The sequence below is a fragment of the Zosterops lateralis genome (assembly GCF_965231275.1).
Source record: "Zosterops lateralis genome assembly, chromosome: 14".
Lineage (NCBI taxonomy): Eukaryota > Metazoa > Chordata > Aves > Passeriformes > Zosteropidae > Zosterops > Zosterops lateralis.
Genome location: NC_139774.1, coordinates 10,016,236 through 10,028,816, shown reverse-complemented (window position 1 = coordinate 10,028,816; position 12,581 = coordinate 10,016,236). Strand labels below are relative to the sequence as shown.

The following is a 12,581-nucleotide window of genomic DNA, read 5'->3' as shown; positions in this document are numbered from 1 at the left end:
ACTGTGTACTGTGCAGTTCCCTGAGCATCTCCAGCCCCACACAGGCACAGCCTGTTCCCTGAGCATCTCCAGCCCCGCACAGGCACAGCCTGTTCCCTGAGTGGCTCCAGCCCCGCACAGCCCCAGCCTGTTCCCTGAGCATCTCCAGCCCCGCACAGGCACAACCGGGCCCTGAGCATCTCCAGCCCCGCACAGCCACAGCCTGTTCCCTGAGTGGCTCCAGCCCCGCACAGGCACAGCCGGGCCCTGAGATGCTCCAGTCCCAGACAGCTCCGGGCAGGGCACGCCCGATCATCTGAGATGCTCCAGCCACGAGCAGGGCATGGCCGATCACTTGAGCAGCTCTAGCACTGGACAGCTCCGGACAGCATGGCCAGTTCACTGAGATGCTCCAGCCCCGGACGGCTCCAGGGAGGACACGGCTTATGATCTGAGATGCTCCAGTCCAGGACAGCTCCGGGGAGGACACGGCCGGTTCACTGGGATGCTCCAGCCCCGGACAGCTCCAGGCAGGGCACGCCCTATACCTGAGATGTTCCAGCCCCGGACAGCTCCGGGCAGCCCGGCCGGCCCCACCGCCTGGGATGGACACTCAGCAAACCCCACAAGAGCCAGGGCTACACACCGCTCTGCCAGCACAGTGGGCACTGGTGCACCTACACGGACAGAAGGACTGACAGAGCTGTTCTAGAAAACAAGTGTTCAAAGTACAACGCTTTTGTAATTCACCAAGAAATTCCAGGGAATTCTGAATACTCTCAAACTGATTTTTATAAATATTTACCAATTATAATCAAATTCTACCAAGAACTTCAACACCCCTAGTACACACAGAAACACTATTCTAAAAGCAATGTTTTCTACTCCCTTGAAGAAACAATTTAGCTTAATTTCTTCTTAATCCTACAAGTATAATTTTCCGCCTCTCTCCCATGCTCTAAAATTTAAACATCCCCCCACTGAGATCCAGTGACTGCAGCTGCCTCTATCTTTCTACCTCAGTCCCTTGTCCAGGTTCAAGTTCCCTAACTGCTACCACTTAAAGCCAGAAAGGCCAATACACAAACTCTGCTGGAATAAACTTCTAGATGGACAACGGAACCCAGGCAAGGAAGAATGAAGACAGATCTCCAAGCTAAAACCACATAAAATTTATGCTGTGCAATCTCAAATGAAATTGTGTACACAGCTGAATTTCCTGATTAGACAATTTCAAAGCAGCCTGAAGAGACAGACAACTATCACTTACCTCTATCAATCCCCATGTTAGTCAGTACTCAACTCTAAGCTGTGATATATTGAAACCTTTTTAAAAAACTAATCTGAAAATAGTTACTCTGACAGTAATTTTTAATAAAATATTTTTCTATCAACCTGGGAGAAAGCAATCAGTGAAGTAAATTTATGACACAAAGTTCATTAAGAGGACAGCTAAGATCACAGAATTAATTGATGCCCCGTGTACCTATTTAATGAGAATGATTTCCTGTTACCCAGGATTACAAGCCAAGTCACAGAAGTGACAGATAAAGACCAATCTACTCCCTGCCAAAGCCACTATTGAGTAGCTTAGCAATTTATCTGTAAACTGAATTTTGAATCATATCTTAGCCTTGAAAGTCATTAGACATTAGCTGTTCAGTCCAAACGTGCAATTCAATTTTAGCTGCCAACCTGCTACAGCAAATCCCCCAATGATAACTGCTGGAGTTATCTAGCTGATGACAGACTGCTTACTCAGAGTTGGGACATGGGAACTCAGCAGCAATCAGTCCCTTTCTAAGGCTGGAAGAGTTAAGTGGTGGAAGTACAGAAAAATCACACTGGAGGCAGCAGCATCACCTTAATTTTACTCTGTGTCAACTCTGCTTTCTTGTTTTGGTTGAAATCTATAAAGTGTGTACTTTGTAGACTGCAGATGTTTGATTTTCAGATAGTTTGATTCTTCCAGGGACTTTGAGGGAGCTTCTTCTATTTATGCTGGCCAGACACCTGATCTTTCAGGCTTTTCCAATTCCACAGTGTCCTCCAAAAGGCAAAAAGAACTGTTTAATCTAACTGGTCTGTCATGTATTGTTCTTTGTCTAAGAGAAAAGGTAGATAAGCAATTACAAGAATCAAACTCAAGCCTCACTAAAGGCTTTGACAATTTGGCCATCAGCTTCAACATAACCAAGACTTCACTACATCTCCCTTGGATACATCTCAGTTTTGGTTACTTAAGGAAAGGAATAATGAAACAGTCCTTGCATAAGCAGATGTTACCTAAAAGAAAAAGGTTTTCACACCCCAGATGTAATATTTGAACACCACTTTCCTTATGAAGTCCTACTTCTTGCAAAAGCAGCTCAGCTGCTCCACCCCAAATTCAGACAGGCTTGCATTTTACCCTCAAAACATGTTGATAAAGACACACTGACTGGAATTACGCATCTCTAGCATCATGGTTAAAACCGTAAGTATAAAGTTAAAATTTCTGAGAAACCCCATCCCCATCTCCTGTTCCCCCCACCCCGCCAAAAAAAAGGTGATAATCTCCCTGATGGTCAAAACAAGGTATCATAAATAGCCTTTAACTTGTAACTTTTGGCCCTTGAGAATAATGGTCCTGTTTTTCTCAGCCCTAACCCTGCACAACTTACTTAAAATTGGTATCATTTACCCACAGATACCTGAGCTTGATAGCAGCTCTTATACTATCTTGACATCAGAACTCAGCCTCCTATAATGATTTTCAATCCACCCATTTTATATTACACTGATATATGGCTCATTTGTGTGGCATTTTTTCCTTTTGTGAATTTCTCAGGAATCTGACAAAAATACAATTTAAATTTGAACTAAACAAGCCCCTATGGAAAAGAAATCCACCTGGGTAGGGGGGAGGACAGGACAGGGGCAAGCAGTAGAATACAAGAATGGTTACTCTAAAAATGCATAATACATGTTGGAGAAAACTTTACATCTACGGAATTTCATGGTAGGGATAAGATTTGTGACTGCAGTCTACAGAACCCTTCTGTAAGTGAGGAAACTATTGAAGTTATAATTCAAAACATAATACAGAAACTAACACCCTAGTTTTGTACTGACCTACTTAACTTTAGAGTCTTAGGTAATTCCTAGGGAAGCTGGATAAGTGTCAGTTAATTAGAAAAAGCTGGCTCTCTGTACCTTCCAAGTTAATTATTCTGACATAAATGCCATTATTTTTCCCCTTGTCCACTGCAAAAGAAAAGTGTCAAGTTTGAGAAGGGCTTTTTTAGAAAGCATATCTCCTCTGTTGTAAGAAGATGATTATGCATTACACTTGCACAGATTCAGCCTCATGTTTTCCTATTCTTTTAAATTTCATGCAAGTACATCTCAGCTGTACTTTTCGATCACATTTATATTCCAGCCTTGTCCCTGTGTTGAGTAAGAATTGCTCTAAAGTGCTAGGAGTGCCTGGGTAGACTTATAAATCACATTTCAACCCTGTTGTACAGCATATCCACTGGAATACACACACACTGAGTCTTCACCTTCAATTAAATCTCAAGGTGGGCTTGGAATGATAATCTCCTGGGAAGCCAGCCTGAGGTGCCTGTGTCCTGTCACAACCCAGCCACTTGGCACATCCATTACCCAGCCAGCAGACATTCCTCAAGTGTACTGTAACCTTCCTTATGACTAAATTCAGTACAAATAATTAGCAGGACCTGAAGGGTTTCTCCAGGAATGTATTTATTGAATGTACCAGTAAGTGCATCACATAAAAACCTGTGCTTACATTTGAGGTAAAGAAAGAAAAAAAGAGATGTCCTGTTAATAAATTGTTGGCAGGAAAATACTTTATTCTTCCTGCAGACCTAAATACAACACAGAAAAAAAAAAAAAAAAAAAAAAAAAAAAGTGATATCAAATCTCTGATAGTGAGACACATAGAAGGCAAGTGTCTGCCAGGGAAGGGACAGCAGAAAGAACCCAGTCTACAGAAATTACCTCTTACCTCAAAAATCCCACCAGAGCAGGAGATATTTGGGTGTCACAGATCAAGTTCCACCACATTGTGTGGATGAGGAGCAAGACAACATCCAGCAAGGGGCTTTAAAACTCATAGACACGTGATATAAAAACCTAAGGCTTCTAGAATCCCCAAATCCATGTTCATTTATTCCTCTTCACTGCATCATAATCTTTTTTGTTAAGATACAAGCTACATGTTGAAAATGAAGTGCTCATTTAGATAACTTTTTAAAACATAACTGTGGGTGGAGTAATAACCTTATTGCTAAATTTATCAGTGAGATTATTTTTGTTACCAATTATCTATTGATTTATCTCACCTTGACACAATGCTGGATTTGGTGTCCTTTTCTCAATAAACATTCTGAAGAAAATCCACTCCTTTCTAATGACTTTTGTGTGAGTAAATTAATATATTATTTTAAAACAGGGTCTTTTCTCCTATGATGCTGGAAGGCCTTTGGATCTCCAATTCCATAAAAAGCTTTCATGAATTTTACTGATCAGAAGTGCTCACAATATTCATAATTAAGTGGTCCCTTCTATACATTGTATATTTTTACTTCTTCAGCAGAGGCAGAAATCTTTCATTTTCTGCACTCTTACAATATATTTTCTATCCTCAGAGTAGCATTACTTTTGTAACTTAGAGTAACTCTGCAAATCAATGAAAGTACACAGGTTTTCCCTCTCATCTATTTCAAGCTGAGCTGCCAGGACCTAGAATAAATTTGTGTTAGCTCTCAATTCCACGACCTTCTACTTTGTACTTTTAAATTTCATTTCATTTCTATTACCTGAGTTCCCAAGGTCTTCCAATTCTGCCTGCTTGGTATTCCAACCCTTCTCAGTACTGGTCATGTTTTCCAACTCTCTGCTATCAAGTTTCACTACCACACTTCTAATTTGGGGCTACAAAAATCAGAGAAAGATAAGTGCTAACAAGGGGAAATGCAGTGAAGAAGTGTGAAGAGCCAGCCCAAATGACAAAAATCATCAGTGGCAAAGATGAAACAATAAAAATCCTCCAGTTCCTAATCCTGTATTTATTTTGTCACCTAACACTTGCACTTCTGATCAGGTGTGAGGAGAAATTTGCAGGCTCAGAAAGGTGATGTACATTAATAGCTGACAAAATTGTCCCTTCAGTGGTTTGTGTCAGAAGTCTAATATCTATCTAATCTACTGATAACCATCCTCACTGCAAATAGTTATGTGTAACTATTTATCCCCAGTAAGTCTGAGCAACGTACACACACAGATGATGACATTTCATGCCTTGCTTCTTAGGCTTGCACAGACTCAAGGCATCTCCAGGCATAAAATGCATGGGGTTTTTAACATGATAGCCTGAGCTGAAACTCTGTAAGCAATAAAATTTAGAGAAACAGCTTAGTTAATGCTCAGAACGTGGTCTGGCAGCCTGCCATGCATAAACACGCACTGCAACCAGAGTTCATGCCAAGATTCTTAGCTTTCAACTTCATAGAAATTCCTTGTGTGGTTTATACTAGATCCTCTTAGTTAATTTAACTTTTTTCTTCCTTTTTGCAGTTTAATCCGTGGCTAGTTTAACTTATTACCTTTTTATATACAAGCATTAATAATTTAATAGACATAACTCCAAGGAGAAGTATTAGACTTAGTCCATTTGTATAATTTTGATGAAAGGCAGATCTAAGACTAAAATGACATTTATTCCGTGCCTTCTGTGCCAAGCCTCTATGAACACAATGAGATGCTGCAGTGTGACCTGTTACAATAACATGTATGCCTATTCCCATAACAATAAATGCTCCCTAAGGCTCATAAGAATTCACTTCACATTCACCTATCAAACCTATTCTGAAGCTCCTCTCAAGCCAAAGGATCCCTTTCAACAGGTCTGATCAAAAGATGGAGGCCTTCATATTAGGGTTCATGGTATCAAGGTCTAATTTGACTTTCATAATCCTGATGTCTGCTTTCCAAGCCTCAGATCTGCACAGGGGAAATAGCTGGAGGTCCTCCCTAGAGAGTGCACCTTGCTTACTTTTTTCTTTTTCCAGTAATAATTACATTGATTTAGTATTTATGTTTTAGAAACTTACTAGTCAGTTACTTAAGTATGTACCAAGACACATTCAATATATGGATTAGGTGAATAATAAATTCCATATTACCACAGATTCTGAGCTCTGTCCTCTCTTATTTACAGCTTCAACACACAGTTGTGAGGAAGCTAAATACTATTATCCTCAGCTAAAATATGCAACTTAAGACACAGCTAAGATTTTTGTCATCTATCACATGAAGTCTGTGGCAGACAAGGAAAAGGGAGTGAAAGACAGACTGGAATAACAGGTTCAGATTGCATTGAAACCTCATTAATACCACAGACATTACACTGTTATTGATGCTGGGCAGATGTAAAATATACAAGATTTTCAACAGCAAATGTTTCACAACAGATCAATCACATTGGTCTCACTATTTATTTACAGTTGTTTGTTTTTAAAAGGGAGAACTTAATAAACAAATTGTGTTCAAACCACATGAAAAGATTGTGTTGTAAACTGTTGTTTTAGACACATCCCTTGAGGCCTTTGGAAAATGATGACACATTTCACACTATTGAATTCAGTCACGTTTAAAATGCAGATTTCAAATTAGGTGAACTTCTGTGCTCTCTTCACAGAGACAGTAAGTGCAACTACCATGCTGTCCTTGCCCAAAAGAAATATGGATCATCCTACAAAAAAAAATTAATCAATTGCTTCTCCTCGAATTAGGCTATATTGGCCCATAGCTCAGTAAGGCTGACCAACCAATTGATTTTGAAAAGAATAACTCAAAAAGTTAAGAAAAGCTTAATTTTAAAATTTTATATTTGATTACACATCATCTGGGTAAACAACCCACACAGTGCTGCCACATTTTGACAGATTTATGTGCACATCTGTGTGTGCAGATGTTTGTGTTGATGCACATAAAGTGGCCACACCCAAACACACCAAATCCCAGCTCCACACCTTCAGTGTTTCTCCCCACCCAACAGAAGGGCACAGAAATGTAAATATTTGTGCCAATCTTTATATAATATGGCAGATTTCTGAGAGCAGCTAAGGGTAATTGTGCTAATTACTGCAACCTTGCCTCTGCTGATTTATGGGGTGCAAAGCTGGGCTTCTGCCCTGGAGAATCTGCACTGTCAGATCCAAGAAAGTTTTAACTGCAACACCACTGCTGTACTCCAGCCTCCTGTGCAAAGCCTACACTGAGAAGCTCATGGAGACATGAGTCTATAAAGTTAGTTTATTAGTTTGGCAATGAGGGGAAGAGGGAAGATTATTTTCCTAGAAATCAACATTTATCCACGAAATGCTGGTCTAGTCCATCCACAGCAATTAATACTGTAATGATACGTCTCATCAGGCAGTCTTTTAAGAAACGTTTTAACAAATATTTTAACAATCTATCCTCAACAGCACAGGCATGAAGCAGATTTCTTCTCACCACACCTCTGCATGCAAGAAGTGTGCTGTCTCTGCTATACCTGCTGTGCTGGCAGCAACTCCACCTCTGCATGTCTTCATCTGTGGACACAGAACCTCTCATGGAAGATTATGATCCACTAAATCAATTCGGTTGAAGACAAGTAATTAAGAGCTTAATTACATATGTAAGCTTTTTATATTTTCTTTTTGGAAAAGGCTTAGTAGGAGATGATTAGTAGTCTCTGTTAATTCGCTCCATAAAAGGTTTCATGAATAATCATATGTAACATGCTAGTTTTGAAGTAATTAAATAGAACCATTAAGATGGCCAGATAGAAAGATACCTAAGCTTTGCATGAACTTTATACTATTTGCTTTTGCTTGGTAGACCACTGGTTAAGGTTGGTTTTACTTTTCCATAGAATGATTCTTCCTATATAAAAGATTTTGAGGCTTTATAGGTTTTTTTAGCATTTTCAGAGGGTCTACACAAGCATTTGTAGCTGTGAAATCTTGAAATATGAGAGGTGTTCTTCATGAATATTTTCCACAGGAAGACGAATAGTTTCTCTGGACTTGTGAGACTGTGTCTTGGGAAGGGGGACAAGAAAAGAAGTTGCAAGGACTCCAGTTTTAAAGAGAAAAGTAAGAGGGAAGTGGAAAACATAAAACTTACATAAATTTAAATAAAACCTTAAAGCCTTGTGATTAACATGAGGCCTCCGTTTGGAAGCAGACTGTTGAAAGATTGCTTGCTACAAATCTGTCTCTAGTTAGAAGTGTTTTCAGATTAAAGTGTCAGTCCTTCATTCGATTTACCATTTCCAAATGCTGCTCAGTTCTCCCGTCAAGTGAGATGTAGAAATTAACAAGTGAAATCCTTAACTTCTGTTCCCCATACAACTAAACCAGATATTAACAAAGATTCCCTTGAAGTCTGGTAAATCTGAGAATCCTTGTTTACTGTGGAATCTCCTTTTCTGTGGGAGAACTCGGCAGTCCCAGCAGGTGGATGTGATCGGTGCCTGCACGTGAAGACACACTCCAGGACAGCTGCTAATTGATACCACTGCTAAGGCCACACTTCGTTATGCTGAGATTCCCAGCAGCCTTTCTCACACAGAGATGCTCAAATCGACACAAAAACACAGGGAGAATAAGCTAAGCAGGGACACACACATTTAAGTCCAAGTACAAGTATTTCCCCTTTGCAAAATCAGATAGAGTTTTAGGATCACAGAGATAAAAGCAGAGCATAAAAGTCTGACTTGTTAATATCCTATGAAAGGCCAGGATTCCTAAATAAACAAACAAATTCTTATGGAAGGGTAGTACCAGAACAGCTAGCCAGCTCTAGTATTCCCTTTCCTAGAGTCTCACTGTGGCCATGGTGCACAAATCCCAGGCAATAAAGAACATTTAACCTCACTGTGCTCATGATCAACATGAACAGCAAAGCTTCCATCAGAGAGTCTTGGGCAGACTGAAGCAGGGTTTTCTGTGTGTGCTCCAAAAAAGCTTTTTCAGTGTACAGACAGCAGAAGTCAAAGAAACTACTTAAATATTACATTTTTTTTAAAAAAAGTTGCATTTCCTTTTGTGCTGTCATTGACTTAATACATGATTATATTCAAACTAGAGTAAGTCTAGATTTAATTTTGAGCTTCAGACACTAATTTGTTTTATGCATCATAACACATCATAATACATCTTGAAGATATCCCTTTTTTCCAGACTGCAGAGGAAAAAAAAAAGAGCTAAAGCACTGCTTCCTCCAAAAGCTATACCAGCCTCAAAGATCTCTACAAGCAGAATTGACAATAAAATCCCTTCCACAAAAAAAAAAAAAAAAAAAAAAAAAAAAAAAAAAAAAAAAAAAAAAAAAAAAAAAAAAAAAGAAACCTGCAGGCACAAAAAGCTTCGCTGTTTACCACCTTGTGGCTTGAACTGGTAAGTATTCCTTTTTACACACACACACCATTCCATCATTTTTCACTTAACCAGACTCTTAAGCAGCAAAGCACCGAAACTTCACTCAAAGTTCCTCCCCAGAGGAAAATCGAAGGACTGTAAGAACAGAGAGACGACAAGGGAGCCCAGGCTGCCCCAGTCGATGGGGTAAATCAGGAATGCCAGGACTGTCTGTCCAGCTCCCAAACAGCTCTGAGCATCCTTCACACAGGGAACAACCGGCTGCCCGAGCTGCATTTCTCTTCTGCCCACAGCAGCGCCCTGAAAGGATGCCACGTCCAATGGAACGAATAACACGCGTTAAAAGGCAGAAGTACTCACATCCCGGAATTTGTTCCAGTACTTGTCTTTATCGTACTGCGAAACGGTGCTCAGCCATTTGTCGTTGTCCAGGAAATTGCCGTGATTGCTGTTGCCCGTGATGATTTCGGGATGCCGGCTCTCCACTTGCAGGAAGCACCAGGCAGCGATCACCAGCACCCCCGACATCTGCGAGGAGAGGAGAGGAGAGAGGAGAGGAGAGGAGCGGGGATAGGAGCGGAGGGACAGGGGCGAGGGGCAGCGGCGGCTCCCGGGCACGGAACTTTCCAGGGGACCCAACTCGGGGCCACTCGCCCCTTTTACGGCCCTCGGCAACTTCTGCCCGCGGAGACCCCCCGCCCAGCCCGGAGGGGCGGGGAACAAACAGCATCAATAACAACAATAACAGTAACAACGATAAAACCAAACCCGGGGCCGGGCGGAGACCAGCCGGGCACATCAGCGCGGGTTACGGAGCCCAGCCGAGTCCCCGCGGGCGCAGCAGCGAAGTTTGGCTGCCAGGGCGGGGAGGAAGCTCCTACCTCCGGGCAGCGCCGCCGGCCGGGGCTCGCAGCACCGTGCGATGATGCTCCTGTCCTTCTCCTGCCGCTGCCGGTGCCGCGCTGCTCTGTGCTGAGCCCCGCGCGATGGGCTGAGCTGTGCGCGGTTCCGCCGCGCTCTGTGTGTGTGTGTGTGTGTGTGCTGTGGCGGTGCCGCTATCCGTCTGTCTGTCTGTGTGTGTCTGTGTGTGTCTGTGCCGGAGCCGCTGCCCGTGCGGGTCCCGAGCCCGCCGTGTCCGTGCGGCGGGGGCGCGGCCGCGGGCTGGCTCCCCCTGGCGGGCGCGGGGCGCGCTGCAGCGCGGGGGCGGAGCGCGGGCAGCGCCGCCGCAGGGCCGGGCCGGGCCGGGGACTCTGAGGGGTGGGAGCGCTGGGCACGGACAGGAGGGGATAGTGTTTAAATATTGCACAGGCGGCTGCCGAGAGGCTGGTGGAGTCTTTTCCAGACTCCCAGACACAGGACAAGGAGCAATGGGCATAAATTAAACTCAAGTTTCACCTGAATTATGAGGAAGAACTTCACTTGGAGGATGCCTGGAACGGGCTGCCCAGGGCGGGTGTGGAGTGCCCCTGTATGGAGACATTCAGAACTCACCTGGACACCTGCCTGTGTCACTTGCTCCAAGTGACCCTGCCCTGGCATTGGAGTTGGATTGGGTGATCTCCAGAGGTCACTTCCAATCCAAATAATTCGGGGATTCAGTGAAAGCTGGGGAGGGTGTCTGTGAGGATACCAGGAGAGGAGGCCTGTGAGGAAACCTGGAGAGGAGGGCTGTGAGGATACCTGGAGAGGAGGGCTGTGAGGATACCTGGAGAGGAGGGCTGTGGGGAATCCTGAGAAGGTCTGTAAGGAATCTTGGGGAGGAGGTCTGTGAGAATACCAGGAGAGGAGGACTGTGAGGAATCCTGTAGAGGGTGCCTGTGATCATATCTGGGGACGATCTCTTGGGAGAAATCATCAGGGAAGTCCTCACTAGCAGTGCAGTCTGAAGAGACATAAAAATGGCCTTAAAAACACAGACCCTCCCATCAAACAGCAGCTTTCATAAGCCCTGGGGCGGGTATGACTGTCTTGAGTCAATGGTTTTGCAATGTACAGAAGCAGTGACATTTCCAAAGCCCAGAGATCACCCTGGGGGAAGGAGCTCCCTGCCGGGGTCAGCACATCCCACACTGTGAAGAGGTTTTGCTCCTGCACTGGAGAATGTCAGACACTGCCCAGGTCAGAAGGGTGTAGTGAGAACCAGCTCCTGTTGTTAAAAACGGGGAGGAAACCCAAGGGGAGCTGCATCAGTCTGGGAACTGGGTGAAAGGAGGAGACCTTCTCCAAGGATGATAAAGAAAATTCTCCATTGCCAGGGGAGAGAGGGACTGGCTGGTTTCCTACATCAAGGAACTCATCCCCTGATAGATCAGATGATGCCCAAATATGATGACATATACTTTTGACGGTCATTTTAAATACAGCTGTGACTGCTGTTCCATATGGCATTTTTCAAATATAGTTCATTAAACTGTCTTGTAAATAATGCCTTTTCTCTCCAAAAAAACTGTCAACGAGGTTAATTCCACATTCCTGACAGACACATTAGGCATTTCTTTAGTAATACAGAAAAGGGTCATGTTTATTTTTTTTAATGCTACATCTGAGCACTGAATACAGGATACAGATCTATTCCTAAATTTGATTTTAAATACAGTTCCCAAATATGATATTACCTCAACAAAATCCTCTGAGATTTAAAAAAACCTGAAGTTTTATTAATTTTAACAGCAGAGAACAAACACAGGCACGTAAGTGCCCCGCATTGAATCCTCCCCTTGGTGCACATAGAATCTAATGAAAACTACATGCCTGCAGGAGGGCAAAATATAACCCAATAAAAGCAACAAATAGAAGAAATCCAAACCAAAGCCCTGCAGATTTGGATGTAAATCCTTACCTAAAAGCCTTGCTCTGTCCTCCCTTCTACAATGGACTGTAGTGTTTTGCTGAAGGTGGCCCAGGGCACATATTCCTCTCAAATCTCTCTCTGTTGTGCACCAGCCATCCTATAAACTGTTCATTTCAGTGGGAGATAAGTTTTATATAACTTCCACCTGACAGGGTCAACACAAGCGTCCTCCCTTCTTACTTAGATTAACAGGATACTGGTCAGTTTGTTCTGTATGGGGATTTTTTGCAAGGCTTTTAACAACAGAGAATTTGTCTCTTCTGTACAGACATTAAAGATCTTTCACCATTTTAAACGTGATGGTTAAGAGATTT

General features: G+C 42.9%; 1 protein-coding gene across 1 annotated transcript in view; it reads right to left on the bottom strand.

The window, feature by feature from the left end:
• SPOCK1 (SPARC (osteonectin), cwcv and kazal like domains proteoglycan 1) overlaps positions 1 to 10,353 on the bottom strand; it is a 272,287-nt gene extending 261,934 nt beyond the window's left edge. The window contains exons 1-2 of the mRNA XM_083871549.1: positions 10,298 to 10,353; positions 9,777 to 9,944 (exon numbers count right to left, since the gene is read on the bottom strand). Coding sequence (XP_083727675.1) covers positions 9,777 to 9,944 — 168 coding nt within the window. The 5' untranslated portion in view covers positions 10,298 to 10,353. The remainder of the gene's footprint in view (positions 1 to 9,776; positions 9,945 to 10,297) is intronic.
• Between the last annotated feature and the right edge of the window lie 2,228 nt (positions 10,354 to 12,581).